General features: G+C 46.8%; 2 protein-coding genes across 6 annotated transcripts in view; one reads left to right on the top strand and one right to left on the bottom strand.

Moving 5' to 3' along the window:
- Nucleotides 1–486: 486 nt before the first annotated feature.
- LSM7 (LSM7 homolog, U6 small nuclear RNA and mRNA degradation associated) lies at nucleotides 487–11,744 on the bottom strand. 2 transcript variants are annotated; one of them, XM_044999090.1, is made up of 4 exons: nucleotides 11,601–11,724; nucleotides 10,411–10,501; nucleotides 7,874–7,945; nucleotides 487–874 (listed from the first exon to the last, which is right to left on the bottom strand). In XM_044999090.1, the coding sequence occupies exons 1-4, from the start codon at nucleotides 11,604–11,606 to the stop codon at nucleotides 732–734; spliced, it is 312 nt and encodes a 103-aa protein (XP_044855025.1). In that variant the 5' UTR covers nucleotides 11,607–11,724; the 3' UTR covers nucleotides 487–731. The 2 variants fall into 2 exon arrangements, with proteins under 2 accessions (XP_044855025.1, XP_044855026.1); XM_044999091.1 differs by lacking the exon at nucleotides 7,874–7,945 and having other exon boundaries at nucleotides 11,601–11,744.
- The window catches only part of SPPL2B (signal peptide peptidase like 2B), a 141,545-nt gene continuing 131,108 nt past the window's right edge, over nucleotides 11,740–22,176 (top strand). For 3 of the 4 annotated variants that reach the window (XM_044999087.1, XM_044999086.1, XM_044999089.1), the window contains exon 1: nucleotides 11,740–11,882. In XM_044999087.1, the coding sequence (XP_044855022.1) occupies nucleotides 11,823–11,882 (60 nt within the window). In that variant the 5' untranslated portion in view covers nucleotides 11,740–11,822. Of the gene's footprint in view, nucleotides 11,883–12,576; nucleotides 12,653–22,176 lie in introns of all 4 variants that reach the window. The other variant, XM_044999088.1, reaches the window with a different exon arrangement.

Raw genomic sequence — 22,176 nt, 5'->3', positions numbered from 1 at the left:
GAAATTCCACCAAAGGCAAGGTTTGGAACAAGAACCTGAAACTGATAGATTCCCTTCTTAGCTCTGGTGTTTATAAAGAATGGTAACAAGTCAGTAAACACTCAAATTTGTTTCCCTGTAAGTATCAGAGTGGGCAGGCAGGTAAGAAATCACTAGTACAGAGCTTAAGATGCTCTATGAAATGGTCCCTGCCTATGAATTCTGCTGCCTAGAGGAACAAAAACAGAATGGAAAAAACAGACCTGAAGAAGAGCTGTGTAAGCTTGTCTCTCACTAACAGACATTGGTCCAATAAAAGATATGACCTCACCCACTTTGTCCCCCTACTATGAAAACTTGGTTTGGGGGGTATTTAGTCAGTCTTTTAGACCCAGTCTTCACGCATGACTGCTGGCTACCACTACTATTAGTTCCAAACAGTCATTTTAAACCCAGAATAGAGAAAGGGATCACTGTACCATTTAAGACTTCAATTTGAACACTGACTAGAACAGTAATAAAGTTTTTCTTTATTGAACAAAATTAGATCTTATTTTGCGGTTGCCATTCAGTGTTCCTGCTATCACCGTGGCAAATGGCAACGTAAAAGGTCAAGGTCCTTCCACCCTTTATAAAATGAACATTTAAAAAAACCAAACAATCTATTCCCCAAAATGGGAAGGTTTCTCATACACTGTCCATTATCTCCAATGATTTGCAGCCTTGAGGCTTCAATAAGTCCCAAGAAAACATTAGCCCTCCTGCTGCTGAATGAAAGGGTTTGGAATAGCTTCCATTCCATCCTGTGGACAAATAAGAACCACAGATGTTCCTCTGCAAACCACCAGTCCCAGCTGACGGGTATCCTCTGTTAGTTTGTATTGGTCATCTGGATCTGAAAGAAAACCACCCAGGAGGGCTTAGGGTTACAATGACAGCATAAATAAAAGAACAGAATTCAACAATTATTTTATAGAGTAGAGATTAAATTTCCTCTATCATTCTTCATAGAATCATAGGACCAGAAGGGACCTTGAGAGGTCATCTACTTCAGTTGCCTGCACTAATGGCAGGACTAAGTGTTAGTCTTATAAACTTTTGAATCCTATTAGTACCTCTAAACACTCACTTTGTTAGTCTTCTTTTCTTTCTATATTAAACTCACTTGCATATTAACTATTCTCCTAAAATCTTTACAATATTAGCAAGAGTGTGTCTAAGTTCTAAGGCCCAGCATGTTGGTTCTTAACTTGTGAATGACTGGTATTCAGGAATTTTAGGTGATTGAGGGCTGGGCTGTATCTAATTATCCTCAGGCTCTCCGAGTCTCTGGGATCCAAGTATTCACAGAAAAGACCCCTCAAGCTAGTAAAAATGTCTAGAGAAGTATGTTATAAAAATCTGGGTGATCAATAAGGAATATTTGTTATGGCACATTGGTTCTGTAATGGAGGAAATAATGACCACTGAAAGGTTTTAACACATTCAGAACTGTCAGTTGTCATAGCTGTTAGTAATAGTGATAAGACTAGAGATTCCTTTTCACTCGGTCAGGTAAGCTGAAATTCCATTAGTAAGTAGAAAACCAAAAATACATGGTAAAATTATCATGGGAAAGTATTTTTTTCCCCTTCAGTAACGAGTTTTTGATCTCATAACTTCTAAAAAAAACCCCCAGGTCTTGGAAGTCAGGTTGGGGAGTGCAGAATATCAGCATCCCACCAGAAAGCGAGGAGAGAGAAACAGAGGCCAGCTCTTTCCCTTACACAAATGTGGTAATGTATCTATTCTTTCTGTATTTTGCATAGTGCTGTACTAATCTGATAATCTTTGATTAAATAATTCCACTGGAGCCTGTTATTTGAGTATATTGACTCATTAGTCACTTCAAACATGCAGCATACCTTAAAAATAAAGTTAATAACAGAGGATTCAAAGCTGCACATATCCTGTGCTGTGACAATGACCATGTGTGACAGAATGCACCTATGTCCACACCCTACACACTATTGTAATAATTTTTGTACAAAGTGTGTCCTGCAAAGGATCACCTGAAAACTCAGAATTTACTTTTTGTCAGTGTTCTGATAAAATGCGTGTGACAACATTGTATGTGACGTTATAAGATTGTATGTTATAAGACTCCATTGTATGGCGTTATTAATATGTTCCAAACGGAGGTTGGCCAACACATCTGTCTCAAACAAAGGAATGTGTGCTCTGTTTAATTTGCATTTAAGCAGTAAACAGAGTCATCGTATAGAAGGGTAGACAAAAACCTCAAATAGGTGAGGAAAAGCAGAAGAGAATATCCTTTCCTATAGACTGCCTCCTGAATCTCAGCTGGAAATGTTTTCTAAGAGGAGGACTGACACTATAAAAATGAGGGACAAACACCCCAAAGCACATCATCTCTCTCTCTGCGCCCATCAATTCACTGCACCAAAAGGAACAAAGGAAGCAACCAATGAACTGGGGAAGGGGTCCTGACCTAAAAAGTTGGTCTGTAAGACTTCTGAGAGAATATGGTGAGAAAAACTTTGCTTTGAATTTAATATAGTTTAAGTTGTGCACCAGTTGTGTTTTATTCTTTATTTTTCTTGTAACCATTTTGACTTCTATTCCTCATTACTTGTACACAACTACAAAAAGATAAATTGTGTGTAATAAACTTATTCTTTTATCTAATCCAGTGTGTTTACACTGAAGTGCCTGTGAAACTCCATTTGGGGTAAGCAGGTCTGTGCATATTATTCCTATTAAACAAATACAAACTTTATATGAATTTGTATGGTTTTAGGAGAGGGCTGGGACATACAAGACATACATGCATGGGGGAAAAATCTACGACTGGGAGTGTGGTAGGGTCACCCTGCAGCAGAGCCAAGGTACAGCTGGCTGCCTGACTGCAGCACACACGCAGACATAGCTGGGAGTGACTTGCATGCTGCAGACTATTTGTGAGCAGTCCAGACTAGAAGCTACAGCAGCAAAGGATTGTAAACAGCATCCCATGATAAAGAGATTGCACTACAGTACTTGTATTAGGTGAATTGATAAATATTTTTTTACAGTATATTTATTTTTTATTACAAATATTAAGTGATCACTGTATACTTTGTACTCTGTTTTAACTGAAGTCAATATACACCTCTACCCCAATAGAACGCGACCGATATAACACAAATTTGGACATAACGTGGTAAAGCAGCAGGGAGCCCCGGGCCCTTTAAGGCACCACCTGAGCCCCGCTGCTTTACATATCCTTTTTATATCCGAATTCATGGGGAGCCCTGGGCCCTTTAAATCACAGCCCGAGCCCGGGGCTCGGGCAGTGATTTAAAGGGCCAGAGGCTCCAGACACTGCAGGGAGCCCCGGGCCCTTTAAATCCCTGCCTGAGCCCTGCTGCCAGAGCTCCGGCGGTGATTTAAAGAGACCAGGGCTCCCCACAGCAGCTGAAGCACCGGACCCTTTAAATCCCCACCAGGGCTCTGGAAGCCGGGCTTGGGCAGTGATTTAAAGGGCCAGAGGCTCCGGCCGCTGCGGGGAGCCCTGGGCCCTTTAAATCCCCGCCCGAGCCCCACTGCCAGAGCTCTGGGCCCTTTAAATCACCGCCAGAGAATCATGGCATACCGGACCAAACCCGATATAAAGCAGTCTCACCTATAAGGTGGTGAGATTTTTTGGCTCCCGAGGACCGCATTATATCGGGGTTGAGGTGTATTTGAAAATGTAGAAAACATCCAAAAATATTTAAATAAATGGTATTCTATTATTGTTTAACAGCGCGATTAATCACGATTTTTTTAAAATTGCTTGACAGACCTAATTTTTATCAATGACTTGGTGAAGAAAAACCTTTTAAAACCACCAGCAATAAAGTTCGCACATGACACAAAAGTTGGAGGAGTGGTAAATAAAGAAGGTCTCTTATTTAGAGCAATCTGGATCAAACTGGGCACAGGCAGACACTATGCATTCTAGTATGACTAAATGTATGCATCTAGGAACAAAAATGTAGGCCATACATACAAGATGGGGGACTCTACCCTGGGAAGCAGTGACTGTGAAAAAGGTTTGAGGTCATAGTGGATAATCAGTTGAACATGTGCTCAGTTTGATGCTGTGGCCAAAACAGCTAATGCTATCCTGGGATGCATGAACAGGGGAATGTTGAATAGGAACAGAGAGGTTATTTTACCTCTATATTTGGCACTGGTATGATCGTTGCTGGAATACTGTGTCCAGATCTGGTGCCCACAATTCAAGAAGGGTGTTGATAAACTGGAGAGGGTTCAGGGATGAGCCACGAGAATTATTAAAGGAATAAAAAACATGCCTAATATTCAGAGGGGTAACCGTGTTTGCTGCTTTTACAGATTCAGATTAAGGTCCTGTGGCACCTTATAGACTAACAGATGTTTTGGAGCATGAACTTTCGTGGGTGAATACCCACTAACGTCTGTTAGTCTATAAGGTGCCACAGGACTCTTTGCTACCATGCCTAATATTGATAGACTCAAGGAGCTCCTTCTATATAGCTTAACAAAGAAGGTTAAAGGATAACTCGATTACAGTCTACAAGTATCTACTTGGGGAATATTTAATAAGGGACTCTTCAATCTAGCAGAGAAAGGTATAACATGATTCAATGACTGGAAGTTGAAGCTAGACAAATTCAGATAAAAAAATACATGCCTTATTTCCAAACAATTAGAGTAATTAACCCTATGTTGTGGTGGATTTTCCATCAATAACTATCTTTAAATCAAGATTGTATGTTTTTCTAAAAGATCTGCTCTAGGAATTATTTTGGGGAAGTTCTAGGATACTATGTTATTCAGGAGCGCAGACTAGATGATCACAATGATCACTTCTGGCCTTGCAATCTATGAACTTTACTTTGAAGGACATACCATTCAGATTCCTCAGATGCTAGACATTAAAAGCTCTTATCAAACAAGGCACCTAAGAACTGGTGTCCAGATAACAAAAGAACTCCCCAATCCCTAAATCATCAGTTTCAAAACACTCTTCCAGACAGATTTTGGGACCAAAAACTACAGGAAGACAGACTTTTCCATATATAAAATTCACCCACCAAGAATTACATTTGCTCATCCCTAGTACTTAGCCATAACGGCGGAGGGAGAAAAATTGTTCTCCTTAACCTCTAAGGATAGGACAAGAAACAATGGGCTTAAATTGCAGCAAGGGCGGTTTATATTGGACATTAGGAAAAGCTTCCTGTCAGGGTAGTTAAGCACTGAAATAAATTGCCTGGGGAGGTGGTGCAATCGCCATTGTTGGAGATTTTTAAAAGCAGGTTAGACAAATGCACGTGTCAGGAATGGTCTAGGTAATACTTAGTCCTGCCTTGTATGCAGGGCTAGATGACCTCTTCAAGTCCCTTCCAGTCCTACAATTCTATGACTGTTCCCCTACTGATGTCTGATGCAGTCCATTCTCGTCTGGATATTGCAACATCAAATGCTATACTTTTGTGTAGTCACCACATTTAGCAATTATTTTTAAGCATTCCACAGATTTTTTTTTTAAATCTACTTCTGAAAAATAAAATTTTATTCTAAAACTGTGGCCAACTGGACCGATGATACTTTGTGACACAATAAACATGCATACTTTTGACCCTGTGCACCCTCCTGAAAGTTAGATAGCATGATGCTCATGACCTGGCATTGCCAGCAGATTGAGGGATGTGATCATTCTCCTGTATTTGACATTGGTGAGGCCTCATCTGGAGTACTGTGTCCAGTTTTGGGCCCCACACTACAAAAAGGATATGGAAAAATTGGAGAGAGTCCAGCAGAGGGCAACAAAAATGAATTAGGGGGCTGGAGCACATGACTTCTGAGGAGAGGCTGAGGGAACTGGGATTGTTTAGCCTGCAGAAGAGAAGAATGAGGGGGGATTTGATAGCTGCTTTCAACTACCTGAAAGGGGGTTCCAAAGAGGATGGATCTAGACTGTTCTCAGTGGTAGAAGATGACAGAACAAGGAGCAATGGTCTCAAGTTGCAGTGGGGGAGGTTTAGGCTGGACATTAGGAAAAACTTTTTCACTAGGAGGGTGGTGAAGCAGTGGAATGGGTTACCTAGGGAGGTGGTGGAATCTCCTTCCTTAGAGGTTTTTAAGGTCAGGCTTTGACAAAGCCTGGGCTGGGATGATTTAGTTGGGAATCGGTCCTGCTTTGAGCAGGGGGTTGGACTAGATACCTCCTGAGGTCCCTTTCCTTCCAACCCTGATATTCTATGATTCTATGCTGTATCATAGGATATGCTAAAAAACAAGGTAAAGATCAGAGGGGTAGAGGTGTTAGTCTGGATCTGTAAAAGCAGCGAAGAGTCCTGTGGCACCTTATAGATTAACAGACATATTGGAGCATGAGCTTTCGTGGGTGAATACCTACTTCGTCGGATGCATGTGACGTCGCCATGCATCCGACGAAGTGGGTATTCACCCACGAAAGCTCATGCTCCAATACGTCTATTGGTCTATAAGGTGCCACAGGACTCTTTGCTGCTTTTAAGGTAAAGATCATAATACAGCAAGAGTGTTGTTTTTAAACAAAAAGGGGAAGCAGGCGTCAGCTGTAATGGATCACCTGTCTGTGCTGATGGTAATTTTACAAGAGTGCCCTGGGGTTCATAAGACAGCTAAGACCGGAATTTTCAAAGAAGATTAATGAAATCTCAGTAGGTCCTGGATGTTTAACACTTCAGGTTGGGATTTTCAAAGAAGCTAATGGAGTTAAAGGCATTTTGTGGGAGGAAGTGATATCAGGCAATTACTACCTATGACACTGATTCACAGCAGTTAAGATGATCTGCCCCTTAGTAGTGATTCCTGGTTAAGACTATGTTTTAGTCATGGGTGTTTTTAGTAAAAGTCATGGACAGGTCATGGGCCCATGAATTTTTGTTTACTGCCTCTGACCTGTCCATGACTTTTTTTTACTAAAAACACCCACCCTGACTAAAACTTGAGCGGAGGGCCACGGGTGCTCTAGGGGGGACAGTCCGGGAGCACCGTGAGTGCTGGGGGAGGTGGCCCAGGACCCCTGCTGGTGTTGGGGGAGAAAGGGATGGGGGGGTGCAGCACATGCCCCACAATCCCTGTTAGTGCTGGGGAGGGGAGGAAGGGGGGCTGTGGTGTGTGTCCTGGGACCCCACTAGTGCTGGGGGGGAGGAGGGGGTTGGTGGGGCTTCCTACTGGCTCCATCCCTGCAGCTCCTAGGCGGCGGAGTCAGGGGCAGGGTCTCCACTGCTTCCACCACAAGTGCCAGCTTCTGCAGCTCCCATTGGCCATGAATTGCAGCCAACAGGAGTTGGGGGGGCATCCCCTAGGAGCTGCAGTGGGGCCCCTCCCCCCACAATCCCCTGAGCCCCCTCCCACAATCCCCTGAGCCCCCTCCCACACGCTCAAACTGCTGCTGCTGGGCTCAGGCAGTCCCTGAGCCAGCACTGACCACTGCAGAAGTCACAGAAAGTCAGAGAATCTGTGACAGACTTGAAACCTGTGGCACCTTATAGACTAACAGACGTTTTGCAGCATGAGCTTTCGTGGGTGAATACCCACTTCTTCAGATGCAAGGGAAGAAGTGGGTATTCACTTGCATCTGAAGAAGTGGGTATTCACCCACGAAAGCTCATGCTGCAAAACGTCTGTTAGTCTATAAGGTGCCACAGGATTCGTTGCTGCTTTTACAGATCCAGACTAACACGGCTACCCCTCTGATACTTGTGACAGACTTGCAGCCTTATTCCTAGTTATTCAGTTTGGAGACTCGGGCGTTTTATCTATAAGTGAATCCTTGACATCACAAAATCAGCTTCCATAGTTACTCTAGGCTTTCAGATGGCATGTTACATACCTCTCATATATTCAATAGTGCCATCAAGCACAAGGTTTAGAAGAGGGTCAAACCCTTTCAAGACTCCGCTAGCTGAAGACCAAACACACAAAACAAAAAACAAAAACAAAAACAAAAAGTTAGAAACTAAAATACACCTTGCTTTTTTACAAGACTGTAGCAACAGGAAGAAAAATCCCAAAGCCAAGATGTAAGAAAATTCCTAAATTCCACCCCACTCCTAAACTGGGAAGGGGAAACAAATGGGAGCAGCCACCAAAAAGTGCTTGGTCTGGGAGAGAGAAGGAGTGGAGGATGCCCGTCTCATCATATTAAGATGTCATCAGTGACCACACTGAAGCATGACAAGTTGCTTCTAGAACTTTCAGGTTATTCAAACAATTAAGCAGAGAAAAAGCCATTTCAACTAGTGAAAAAATGTTTAAATTCTAGTTGTGTGGTCAGTAGATTAGCACAGCCTTTCGTTCACAAAATGCAGTGTCTGTGCTCACTAGAGCAAAAACGTAGTTTAATAGGCTAGTAATTGTTTAACTGACATAATCACAAGTCAGAGTAGATTGTGTCTGTGCTGGTAAATTTTCATATTTTGGTTATAACAAAATGAACGACCACAGTAAGTCCCCCTAAACAGCCCAATGCATCCCATCTCCTGTGCATCTTTTCTAGAATGTAAGCTCTTGTGGCACAGGCATTGCCTTCATGTGTATATACTGTAAAGAGTCAAGTACCTTGTTGTAAAAGCCAGTTTTACCATTTGTATTACCATAATGTCCAAGACCCCCAGTCATGCTAAGACTCCATTGTGCTAGGTGCTGTACGAAAACAGAACTAAAGATAGTCTATGCCCCAGAGTTTACAATATAAGGCAGCAGACAAACTGAGATAGACGGGAGTACAAGGAAATGACGAACCATATATCAGCAAGCATGCTAGGCAGCAGTATCACTGCACTAATGGGCTAACCACTATCAAGTTCTTTATAGGCAACACAGCAAAGGGGAGTTTTAAGGAGAGATTTGAAGCAGGATAATGATACAGTTCTATGGGGGTTTATGGAGGGGCAGAACTTGTTTGAAAATTTAACAAATGGGTGATGGAGGCTGGCATCTTTGGGTAATGAGAGAGGGGAGTCAATATTTCAATAGTGAATGAGTGATGATAGGTAGACCATGGATAGGCTGTGAAGGACCTTGAAAGTGAAGACAAGATGTTTGATGTGTTAGAGAAAGGGGAGTCATAGTTGAGGGATGCAAAGAGAGGGGTGATGGGGTAAAAGCAACGGGCTGGGAGAATGATCTTTGAGGCAGCATTCTGAATGGATACAGGGCAAGACTGCATTTCTCAAGGCCAGAGAAAAAGGATGCTGTAGTAATTGAGACATGAGATGATGAGAGCCTGGACAAGAGTTTTAGCTGCTTGGATGCATACGGCTTGTAAGGCCATATCTTAAGAGATGTTATGCAGAAAGAATCTCCAATATTTAGATGCATCACCTAAATATAGAGTACCTAGACAGAGGTTTGAATAAAAAATGATAGGCCTGTGACATGGGCATCAGTGACAGGCAGAATGGTGATGTTGTTTGCAGTGACAGAGAAAGAAGGTGGGGGGAGAAGGCTTGAGAGGACAATTAAGAGCTCTTAACCACGCTGAGCTTGAAAGGATGGCTGGTTAGACATCCTTGGGGAGATGAGAGAGAGACAGGCAGAGATTTTAGTTTGGACAGAAGAACAAAATTTGGGAGTAGAGAGGTAGATCTGAGAGATGAGCACAGAGACGGTAGCTGAATTTGTGTCTGTGAATGAGACTACTCAGAGATAAGGTGTATTGAGAGAGAAGAGAAAGGAATCAAGGAAAGAGCCCTATGAAAGTCCCTCCTCCCGCAACTGGACATCCAGTGGACATGCTTAAGGAGCAATTAGAGAGGCGAGAGGAGAACCAGGAGAGGAGTCACAGAAGCCAGGGTAGGATAAGGTTTAACAAAAACAAACCAAAAAAACCACACGCATGGCCAACGGTGTCAAAGATGAATGACAAGTTAAGGAGGAAGAGGATGGAGTACTGGTTCAGAGTTTTTGGCTAGGAAAAAAGTCATTAGAGATTTTGGTGAGAGCAGTTTCAGTTGAGTGCAAGGGATGGAAGCCAGACTGGAGAGTCTTGGATTGAATTGGAGGAGAGGAACTTCAGACAGCAATTGTAGACAGGCATTCAACAAGCTTAGAGATGAGAGGGAGAAGGGAAACAGAACAGTCATTGGAGAGGCAAGTGGGGACAAGGATGATATTTTTAAAATGGGAGAAACTGTAATTTGTTTTTTGAGGTGAAAGTACCAGAGGGGAGAGAGAGGTTAAGTAGAAGAATAAGGGAGAGGGGGAGATAAGAGTGAGCACCAGGGAGAGCTAAAGATGCAGTGGTGTTACTGGAGCACATGGAGGGATTATAGGAGGCAAAAAAGAAGTTAGGATTATGGATGTGGGATTCATTATACTGCAAATGCGTGATATCTGCAAACCAGCATAATTCAGTTTGAAACTTACCTTCCCTACCACCTTGGAATTTTACTCTAATTGTTTTGTCAATGTATTTTGAGAGATCCAAAATGCTCTCTTTCTTCTTCTTTTCTTTATCCTAGGGAGAAAAAAAAGGAAGCAGAGCTAACATAACTAAAAAGTAAACCAGAACCATCTCTTGGTTACATGTTTGGCCAGTGCTTGCCACAAAGGGGTCCGCCAATAAAAATAATTAATAATATATTAATAGTTAGAAGAAGAATGGTGAAAGTGTGACCTGCTTAATTGCAAGGGAGCTCTTCAGCACAAACTATTAGTGCCTTCAAATGCTGGATTAGCCCACAGAAACTGAAAGTGCCCACAAACATACCTTTGTTTGGATCTAGATAGACTGTTGCATGAATTTTAGGCCACACAAGATGCAACCTGCTTCATTAGGTAGGCCCTTTGAATTCAAGGCAGGCTACCAAAAGCCTCGTCCAACTCTGGAGTATAATGTACACAACAAACCAACCTGATCCCACCATACAACACATTTGCCAAACGGAGGGAGTATTCAAGTAACAGCTTTATCTCTAAATTGAGCCATAAAACTCTCACTCCTCAACACACTAGCTTCAGGAATGACAGTAGTGATAGATTATAAGAGTCTCATGGCATGTGCTAAATCTTCGGGCACGAGGACTTTCAGTGTACTGGATTCTTCTTCATCCGTGATAACTTTCCTAAGGGAAATTTACACTCTGGTTTCCTTTACGGCGCCTCTCTGTGTTTGGCATCATCTCAGCTTGTGCCACACCAGTCACCTGCCGTGCTGCTGCCGCCGCCGCAAGGCGCTGCCCCCCCGCCAGTAACGCAGCTCAGCATTCGCCCCCCACAGCCGGGGTTTTTCAGGGCAGGTTCTCGCTGCGGGACCCCAGGCGGACTCACCTCCGCTCGCACCCAGCGCGCGGGGCCGAGCCCCCCGGGTGGCTTCACGCGCGTCTGGCCCGCCGCGCTCCGTGGAGGGGCCGGGAGGGGAGGGGCTCTCTGAGCGGCCCCTCTGAGCGGCCGCGGGGGCAGAGCTCCCACAGCCTCCTGCCACCCGCTCCGACGAGGCAGCTCCGCGGGCCAGACCTAGCAGAGCCTAGCAGAGCCAGAGCCAGAGCCAGACCTAACCCCGGCCCGGCCCGGCGCGGCGCTCGGGGGAGACCAGCGCCGGCTGTCGCGCTACTCACCGCCATCTTGCGCCCACGAAGCACGTCAGCCCGCTGCTCTTTCCCCCTGCCTCTTCCGGAGTCTGGGTCACAGCCCCGTCCTCTGATTGGCCGCTTCTTCCGCTCGCCCCCTCCCAGAGGCGGGACTTCCGGGCAGAGGGGCCGGGTTGCTGGGTAACACGGCCGGAGTGGTGCCGGTCCAGGTTCTGCTCACGAACAGCCGGGGCTGCGGCGGCTCTCAGGATGGTGGCGGCGCTGAGAAGCCGGGTCCAGGCTGGGCTGCTCCTGCTCCTTGTCGCCCAGGTGAGTCCCTGGCTCCGCCTGTGGGCACGGAACAGAGGCGGGGCGCGCCTGGGCCCCGCTCCCCCTGCCTGGGCCCCGAGGCTGCTCCCGGCCCCTTCCTGCCGCCCCGAAGCAGCGCGCAGGGCTCCGTCTCCCTGTGCGGCGCGCCCCGCCCGCCCGCCTGCCCCCGGCCCGGCAGAGCCCCTCGCTCTTGGACTGTGTTCGCCACCCCAGCCCGCCGCGGCCTTCTCTGGCGCTGCGGCCCCGCACCAAGCGGGCAGGCGAATCCCCGACTCGTAGCAGGGAACAGCTCGGTCCTTGGCTCCCAGCCCCTGTCCCGGAACGGGGGTCTCGCGTCGCTGTGCACCCAGCGGAGGGCTCTGGCTGAGGGTAGCCAGGGTTTGCTCCTCTCAACCAAAGAGCCTTGTCCGCGACTTGCACGTCCAAGTGGGTGACCTGGGGTCACTGCCGCAGCTGGTAGCACCGGGCGCTTCCTGAACAAAAGACTTCCGAGTCGACAGATATTTTCAGTGCTCAATGTCTGGTCAAGATAGGGTGACCAGATGTCCCTATTTTACAAGGACAGTCCTGATATTTGGGGCTTTTTTTTCTACAGGCGCCTATTACCCCCCATCCCCTGTTCCAATTTTTCACACTTGCTGTCTGGTCACCCTAGTTCAAGACCAGTCAAAGCTGGAATGTCCTTGATTTGTAGGAAGCCATGAAAACCATATACAGCACTATACAGAGACAGAAAATAAACGTGGAGACATCTGCAAAATGGAGTTCAGGTACAAAGACAGGCTTCTTCACCAGACTGCAATAATAAAACTATAGTAAGGCTATATCTATACTACCACTTAAGTTGGTATAATTTATGTCTCTCAGGGTGTGAATATGCCATCCCCTGAAGCGACATAAGTTACACCGACCTAAGCACTTGTGTGGATAGTGCTATGCTGGCGGAAGAGCTTCTCCTGACGACGTAGCTACCGCATTTCTTTAAGGGTGGATAAATTAAGTAAATGGGAGAACTCTCTCCCATCAGTTTAGAGCCGCTACACTAGAGAGTTTACAGTGGTGCTGCTGCATCAGTAGCCTAGATGTGGGAGGGAACAGAGACCATGTCCATTAGTAAGCTAAACTGGGACTTCAATAAGTTTCTTCCCCATCATGCCATATGTTGGGATTTCCCATTACGGTTTTCTTAAGGCTGGTCTATGCTACAGAGGTAGACGTAATGCAGCTTATGTCGACTCAGCTATGTCAGTGTCTACACTCCAGCCTTCCTCCCACTGATGTAAGTGCTCTACTACACCAACATAATAACTCCACCTCCATGAGAGATGTAAGGCTTATGTTGGTGTAGTTGGGTGAGGTAGTGTCTATGTAGACACTGTGTCCCTCACATCCCGTCTTGTCAATTTCATGGCAGGAGCTGTGAAATTGACAAGAAAGCCCCTGATTCTCTGGAGAGCTGGGTGGGTGGACCCTGCTCCCAGCTGGGAGTCAGGGCCAGAAGCTGGGGGGGGGGGACAAAGAGGGGGGACCAGCTGCCTGGGGGCCTGTGGGGCAGCTAGACTCCTGGCAGGGAGCTGTCAATGGAACTGAGAACCAGGCTCTCAGCTTCCCACGCTCAGGGGTGAAAGTAACTTAAAGGACTTACCGGTATGTTGGAATCCTGAGCGAGGGCAGGGTTTCAACCGGAAGAGGTGGGGCCTTTCAATATTTAAAGGCCCTGGGGCAATGGGCTGTGGCTGGGACTCCCAGGGCCTTTAAATCACCCTGGAGCTATCAGTTGCAGAGGTGGCTGGGAGCCCCAGGGCTCAGGGGCAAATTAAAGGGCCTGGGGCTTTGGCTGCCGTGGAGCTCCGGGCCCTTTAAATCATGGTGGGAGCCCGGCTGCCGGGGTCCCAGGGCTCCAGCAGCGATTTAAAGGGCCCGGAGCTCCAGCCCCTGCGGGGAGTCCCAGGCCCTTTAAATCACTGCCGGAGAAGCTGGTCCAATCCAGCATAGCGTGCCGGATGTACCAGCTTACTTTCACCTCTGCCCATGCTTCCCCTCTTAGGTTGGGGGAAGTGCTCCTAGTTAGGATGTGCACCACTGTCCCAAGGAGGATAGTGTGGACATTTGACTGTGGTGGCTGTAAGTCAACCTAATATACCTCAGCTTAGGTTTCTAGTGTAGACATACCTTTAGTGTTGACAAAACCATAAGTTTATGGAGGGGATGGTATGATGGGATAGCCTAATTTTGGCAATTAATTGATCTTTGACTATTAGCGGTAAATATGCCCAATGGCCTGTGATGGGATGTTAGATGGGGTGGGATCTGAGTTACTACAGAGAATTCTTTCCTGGGTGTCTGGCTGGTGAGTCTTGCCTACGTGCTCAGGGTTTAGCTTCCCCCCCTCCTCCCCCCGCCACAGGGATGTGATGCCAGCCGCTTCAGGGAGTGGCATGAGGCTCAAGGGGGGCAATCCTGTGGCTGTAGTTTGCCCACCCCTGGCCTGGAGGTAGGCCGGGGGGGCGGGGGCGGGCCCCAGGAAATAGCCCCGCGGGCCGCATGCGGGCCACGTGTTTGAAACCCCTGCTTTAAACCATGATTTGAGGACTTCAATAGCTCAGACATAGGTTAGGGGTTTGTTACAGGAGTGGGTGGGAGAGATTCTGTGGCCTGCGTTGTGCAGGAGGTCAGACTAGACGATCACAATGATCCCTTCTGACCTTAAAGTCTATGATTCTGTGTCTTTCAATAGTTCCTGAAAACATCGTCTTCCCTTCCCACTCATGGGAGTCCTGCCTGTGTACTCCAGGGCCGCCCAGAGGGGGGGGCAAAAGGGGCAATTTGGCCCAGGCCCCGAGCCCCACGGGCCCCCACGAGAGTTTTTCGGGGCCCCTGGAGTGGGGTCCCTCACTCGCTCCGGGGGGCCCGGAAAACTCTTGCGGGGCCGGGCGTAGGAGCTTCTTCGCTCCCGGTCTTCGCCAGCACGGGGGGGGTCCTTCCGCCCCGGAGCGGAAGGACCCCCCGCCGGCGAATTACCGCCGAAGACGGAGCGGGACCCGCCACCGAAGTTCAGCTCGGTCTTCGGCGGTAATTCAGCGGCGGGGGGGCCCTTCCGTTCTGGGACCCGCCGCCGAAGTGCCCCGAAGACCCGCGGCGGGGGCCCCCCCGCCGCCGAATTACCGCCAAAGACCGGGCTGCGCTTTGGCGGCGGGTCCCGCTCCGGTGGTAATTCGGCGGCGGGGGGGCCCCCGCCGCGGGTCTTCGGGCACTTCGGCGGCGGGTCCCAGAACGGAAGGGCCCCCCGCCGCCGAAGACCCCGGGCCCCCGGAATCCTCTGGGCGGCCCTGGTGTACTCTGGGGAGAAGGAGGTGTGGATTGGAATACTTAATCCTGCATAAGTACAACAGTGGACATTTTTTCTTGATGTTCTGAAATTCTCAGTCTTTGTTAAATTTTCTAACAAGCAACTTCTTGCTTTCTTCCATGCTACCCCTCACATTTGAGAGGCGCTCCCAATAAACATCAGCACAACAAACTCATTATTCTCCTACAAAACCCCCTTAAAATTTCTCCTTTGCTGTGATGCCTACCAAAAAAAACCAACCAAACAAACAAACTTGACAATGGTTAGGTTGCTGATGTGCTGAGACCACTGCTTATGATACTGACCATTATTTTCTCTGTTTCCCTGTACTCACCAACCTGTCTGCAACCATTTGTTGTATATTTTCTTATACTTAACCCCTGCCCCAAAGAGCTTACAATCGATCTTTTTAGTTCTGAGTTTGTATGATGCCTAAATACAATGGGGTCATAATCCATGTTCCCTCTAATTTTTTCCATCCCTGTCTGGAATGAATTTTGTTATGGTCACCAATATCGATTTAATGTGCAGATGTGCGCCACCAGTAGAAACAAAAAACCTAGATACAATATATATTTTTAAAAAGTTACCATAGGGATAATTACTCCAGCCAGGACAGGTTAGGCACTTTAGAACTCAAAGAATTAAATTTAAGCATAAGAGAGAAATAAAATTATGAAATGCATTGACCAGTCAAAAACCTAAAATAACAGCACTTTGAAAGAATAAAATTACAGAAAATATATGTGCATTGCAGGAAGTACCAAGCAATAACAACAACACAAGTACGTGTTGGGAGTTGAGTTTGAAGGAGACAGTGTGTGTGGTTGTGTGTGTGTAAGTGAGAGAGAGAGAGAGAGACAGAATGTGTGTGTGCTGGCTGCTGGGGAAGTCTATGAGAGACCCTGTGCTGTCTCTTTAAGACACTCACACCAGAAGGCTCAGACCGCAGCAGCTGAGCTCTCTGCTCCTCAGCCCCATCACCCCCTCCCTTGCTCTACAGAGATGGGGTACATGGGTGGGGGGCACCCTGACATCAGCGCCCCCTTACCCCCCCCCTCGCTCTGCACAGCAAGCAGGAGGGTCCTGGGAGCAGCTGGCCATGGGCTCCAAGGCAGAGGGCAGGAGCAACGTGCACCTGAACACAAAAGCTGCCATATATGTGGCTCTGCAAATCAAGTGCGCAGCATGCCTGGGCGGCCGCGTGACCACACAGCTCTGAGGGAACACAGGTCATAGTCCATAACTTGGGCTTCCTAGGTGCTATGAAAATATTAATAAATAACTCTAGTAGCTCATCAGACATACATCAGGGGAACTGTGAAGGGTACAAAACAGCTGGTTTCACTCCTACTGATTGTTATCATGAAGCAAGTTTTGTGCAGCTATTGTCTCTTGAGTAACATCTGGACATAATGGGGAAAATCACTCTCTTTGCCTTCTTATGATGACCTAAATTCTCCTGGGATTTTGTTATGGATGTTCAGAGAATAGTATCAAGTAAAACAGATCCTGTCTCAGTCACAGTTCAGGGCAACTGCACCTTTATTTCCCCTCAGGGGTCCAGCAAGGGCACCTATTCTCATGCTTCCAGCTCCCCAGCTGTTGCCTTTCTTGGTGGAGATCCTTGTTTCTCTCTCTTCCAACTGGAGTCTTTCCAGGCTGCACAGTTTCCTGTCTTCACTTCCTGATAGTGGCGAGTTGCATAGTGGGATACCGGCCCAAGGTGTATTGCACTCTGCATTGATACAAGCACTCCTGGTGAATATGTACACTGCCAACGCAAGGAGCCATGTATGCATTTGCAGAAGTGTTGTACTAACTGCATTGGCTGTATGCTAATGTAATTTTGAGTCAATATAACTTTGATCTCAGGCTTTGTGAATCTCCATCATTTTCCAGGCACAGCAATGCTCAGTGTCACCACACCTAAGTTCCTTTGTGAAGCTCCCACTCTCTACACGGGTTTTGTGAGGATATATGCATTAAAGATTGTGCGGCATTAAGGGTATGTCTACACTACGAAATTAGGCTGATTTTATAGAAGTCGATTTTTAGAAACCGATTTTATACAGTCGATTGCATATATCCACACTAAGCGCATTAAGTCGGCGGAGTGCGTCCTCACTACCGTGGCTAGCGTTCACTTACAGAGTGGTGCACTGTGGGCAGCTATCCCACAGTTCCCGCAGTCTCCGCTGCCCATTGGAATTCTGGGTTAAGCTCCCAATGCTTGATGGGGCAAAAACATTGTTGCGGGTGGTTTTGGGTACATGTCGTCAGCCCCCCTTCCTTTCTCCCTCCCTTCCGTGAAAGCAATGGCAGACAAACGTTTCGTGCCTTTTTTCCTGGGTTACCCGTGCAGACGCCATACCACAGCAAGCATGGAGCCTGCTCAGCTCACCGTCACCGTACGTCTCCTGGGTGCTGCTGGCAGACGCGGTACTGCATTGCTACATAGCAGCAGTTCCTTGCCTTCATGGTGCAGTAGGACTGACAGCTGTCGTATGTCTCCTGGGTGCTCCTGGCAGATCTCGGTGAGGGGTGCCTTGACAGACATGGCTATCCTCCTCTTAGAACACCGAATTGAAGGCAGACACTCCAGGTCATTCTCTTCTTTAAGTTTCATCTCATGGAGATTCAGTCCTGCCTGGAATATCATGCGAGCTGGAGGCTTCTGCCTCAGGCTGCTCTCCCAGCCAGCAGCACTGCGCAGTCACACCTACCCCAGCCTACCCCTCGCTCCCATGGCTCATGAAGCCTGGACAGTAGTGTAAGGAGCAGTTCAACTATAGGCTGAGCAAGTGCAGAATGGTGGTAGAATGTGCCTTTGGATGTTTAAAAGCTTGCTGGTGGTGTTTGCTCACTAGGTCAAACCTCAGTACATCCAACATTCCCATTGTTGTTGCTGCTTGCTGTATGCTCCATAATATCTGTGAGAGTAAGGGGGAGATGTTTATGGCGGGGTGGGAGGTTGAGGCAAATCGTCTCGCGTCCGATTTTGAGCAGCCAGACACCAGGGTGATTAGAAGAGCACAGCAAGGCGCGCTGCGCATCAGAGAGGCTTTGAAAACCAGTTTCATGACTGGCCAGGCTTCAGTGTGACACTTGTGTGTGTTTCTCCTTGATGCAAACTCGCCCCCTTTGTTGATTTTAATTCCCTGTAAGCCAACCTCCCTCCCCCCTTTGAAATAAAGTAACTTGTTTTGAAAACCATGCATTCTTTCTTTATTAATTACAAAAAAAAAAAAAGAGAGAGAGATAACGGACAATGTAGCTCAGGTGGGGTGGGGGAGGAGGGAAGGACAAGGCCACATTGCTTATTGTAGCCACACTAAAAATCAAACTGTTTGAATGACAGCCTTCTGCGTGAGGAGGCTATGGAACATGGGGAGGAGGGTAGGCAGCTATACAGTGGATGCAGTGGGGGTCTGTGCTCTTGTCGGCTTTCCTGCAGCTCCAACAGATGCTTCATCATGTCCGTTTGCTCCCCCATTAGCCTCAGCATCGTGTCCTGCCTCTGCTCTTCGTGCTCACTTAATTCTTTCCTGGCCTCTGCCACTGAATGCCTCCATGTATTAAGCTGTGCCCTATCAGTGCAGGAGGACTGCATGAGCTCGGAAAACATGTCATCGCGAGTGCATTTTTTTCACCTTCTAATCTGCGATAACCTCAGGGATGGAGATGATAGGGGGAGTGTAGAAACATTCTACGCTTTATGATTCTGGGGGGACTTCATGGTCACTTGTGCTGCTGAGCTCGCCACACTGACCAAACAGGAAATGAAATTCAAAAGTTCCTGCGGCTTTTCCTGTGTACCTGGCTAGTGCATCGGAGTTCAAAGTGCTGTCCAGGGCAGTCACAATGGAGCACTCTGGGATAGCTCCCAGAGGCCATACAGTCGATTTGCGTCCACGCTACCCCAAATTCGACCCAGCAAGGTTGATTTTAGTGCTATTCCCCTCATCAGGGAGGAGCACAGAAGTCGATTTTAAGAGCCCTTAAAGTCAACAGAATAGGGTTGGTTGTGTGGACGCATTCTCAGATACTAGAGAGGGGGCAGGGACTCAGACCCCCTTCTCCTAGAGAGGTAGGTCTCTTCCCCACTTATTCAAGCTCACACAGAGGCAAGAAGATGTGGAGCAGAGTCGCCTGTGATCTTGGCACACACTGTGAGGGACCAGAGGTCTGGAACCCTGGTCCATAGGGCTCTTAAGCATTAGTAAGTTCCAGCCTGCCACCAGGTGACCTGCTAACAGTTGCCAGAACCAGAAGCTCAATTCCAACAGAGGACTCCAGTGATGGGATCTGACTGGCAGAACTCTGGGGCTCCTGATTGGTTCCCTGCTTCTATTTTAATGAAGCACAGGACCAGGAAGTTGTCCATGTGAGTTGGTTTCCCCTGCTTAGGACTGCTTCCCTTGTGCTACCTGCTCCTGCAGCCTGACTCTTATTAACTGGTAACCTCGCCATGCCTGCCTCCTGACATCTCTCTCGGTCTGCCTTCTGGCATATCTCAGACTCTGACCTCCTGGTATCTGACCTGGCCTGACTTCCAACTCCTATTCCAGCTACTAGGTAGGATGCCCACTTCCCAGTGGTGACAGTGTGCATGGACCACTTACACCAGAGAAATGAGCCTGGTGGTGCCAGCAGAATGGATCTGGCTAACCCTTTGGGAGCACTGGACACATTCGAGTGGGCTGCCTGTCTTCAGGTGGACACCCAAGCCCTGCAGACATAGGTTGTCCAAGTGACCTCAGGAAACCAGCAGGAGCAAGTCAGACAGTTGCATGCTGAAAATGCCACATTTCAGACATGGCTCTCGCGGAGCCCTGTTCCCCAGTCCATCTTCTGGAACAGTTTGATGGTAATTGCCCAGTGCCGCTTCCTGTTCATGATGCAGCCTTAGTGCTATGCTACTATTGTGCAAAGGTGAGCCTGGTTATCAGACAGCTGTCGGGGGAAGCCTGAGACTGGGCCTCCCCCTTCTTGGAGTGGTGACAGCCTGGTATTTTCAAACTGGGAGGTCTTCCTCCAAGCTATGTCAATGCTATCCAATGATCCGCACCGAGCCCAAATGGTGGAGGCTCACATCAAAGACAGTGCTTGTTTCTGCTGTATAAGATGACCAAAATCAAACTCAGCATTTAAAGTGAGGGTATAATCTTGATTTTATATAATGGTGGTATAATATTTTCAGTCCCTTACATCCTGAAGAGAAACTTTATCTGCAGTTATTTCATAGAAGATTAGGGTTGCAAGGGACCTCAGGAGGTCAGCTAGTCCAACCTCCTGCTCAAAGCAGGACCAATCCCCAGACACATTTTTACACCAGTTCCCTAAATGGCCTTCTCAAGGATTGAATTTACAACCCTGGGTTTAGCAGGCCAATGCTCAAACCACTGAGCTATCCCTACTGTCTTGTTGGAGCAACTTGAAGGAGAGTCTGTGAGTTGGAAGATTTTTGCAGTTGAGCCTATAGCATCCTTAGTATGCTGCCGGGTTCAGCTGAGAGCTTAATCTGGGAGAAGGTGGAGCTTTTTCAGAGTTTTTTTTTTTTGTATTTTGCCTTTCAGTTATTTCCCATAGTGCTCATAGTGTTGTAGTCTTGTATCACGAAGGAAGATTATACCCTGACAGCCATCCTCATATTTCAGATAGGGTATCATTTTCACTTGAATGTGTGTAATGTATCAGTAGAGGCAGCTGTTGTTCATATTCTGTGCAATAAAACTATATGGGAAAACTTAAGTTTATGTGAGGAAATTCAATGTACATTCCAGGAAATTCAATGTACAGAACAGCTCTATTTTGTATACTGGGGTATGGTTAGTTTTAACAGGTGTGGACTCGAGACAGCCTTTGCAGGTGGTGTATGCTTTTCTCAAGCCTTTTACTAAGGAAAGGGAAACTATACATCAGGGGTAGGCAACCTATGGCACAGCATGCGAGCTGATTTTTAGTGGCACTCACACTGCCCGGGTCCTGGCCAGCTATCCGGGGGGCTCTGCATTTTAATTTAATTTTAAATGAAGCTTCTTAAACATTTTAAAAACCTTATTTACTTTACATACAACAATAGCTTAGTTATATATTATAGACTTATAGAAAGAGACTTTCTAAAAATGTTAAAATGTATTACTGGCACACGAAACTTTAAATTAGAATGAATACATGAAGACTCGGCACACCACTGCTGAAAGGTTGCTGACCCCTGCTATAGATGGAGTTGTATTTAGTCAGGGTGAAAGGAAAGGGGCATTGTACAGTAGAACCTCAGAGTTACGAACACCGTGGATGTTGCTCATAACTCTGAAGTGTTCGCAACTCTGAACAAAACATTATGTCTATTCTGTCAAAAGTGTTGCAACTGAACATTGACTTAATACAACTTTGAAACTTTACTATGCAAAAGAAAAATGCTGCTTTCCTTTTAATTTTTTAGTAATTTGTTTAACCCAGTACTGTATTTCCTTTTTTTTAATGTTTTTATTTTTTTTGTCTCTGCTTCTGCCTGATTGTATACTTCTGGTTCCAAATGAAGTGTGTAGTTGACTGGTCAGTTTGTAATTCTGGTGTTCGTAACTCTGAGGTTCTACTGTACTGTGACAGAGTTTAGAGAGCTTGGCACAGGCAAAAAAACTTATTGACAATGGCTTTGATGTAGGGAGAGAGGGTGAGAAAGTAGGACAGAATGATAGGAAAAGGAAGGGCGTAAAAAGAGGAATTAGGGTAATAAATGACTAGGAGGATGTTAGAAATGTCTTAGGGGGTGGGGAGAAGAGGAGAGTATCAGTGGAGAGGAGTTTTTGGAGTCAGGGTTATCTTTATGAATTAGACGTGGATTGAAAGAAGGAAGTAAAGTTTTCTAATGTTAATATTCACCACTGCAGGTGTCACTTGGACCCTTTTACACTTCTGCATTGCATTGTACTGTGGTAA

This window comes from Mauremys mutica, chromosome 24 (genome assembly GCF_020497125.1).
Source record: "Mauremys mutica isolate MM-2020 ecotype Southern chromosome 24, ASM2049712v1, whole genome shotgun sequence".
In the NCBI taxonomy this organism is placed as follows: domain Eukaryota; kingdom Metazoa; phylum Chordata; order Testudines; family Geoemydidae; genus Mauremys; species Mauremys mutica.
This window is presented reverse-complemented; position numbering and strand designations above follow the sequence as displayed.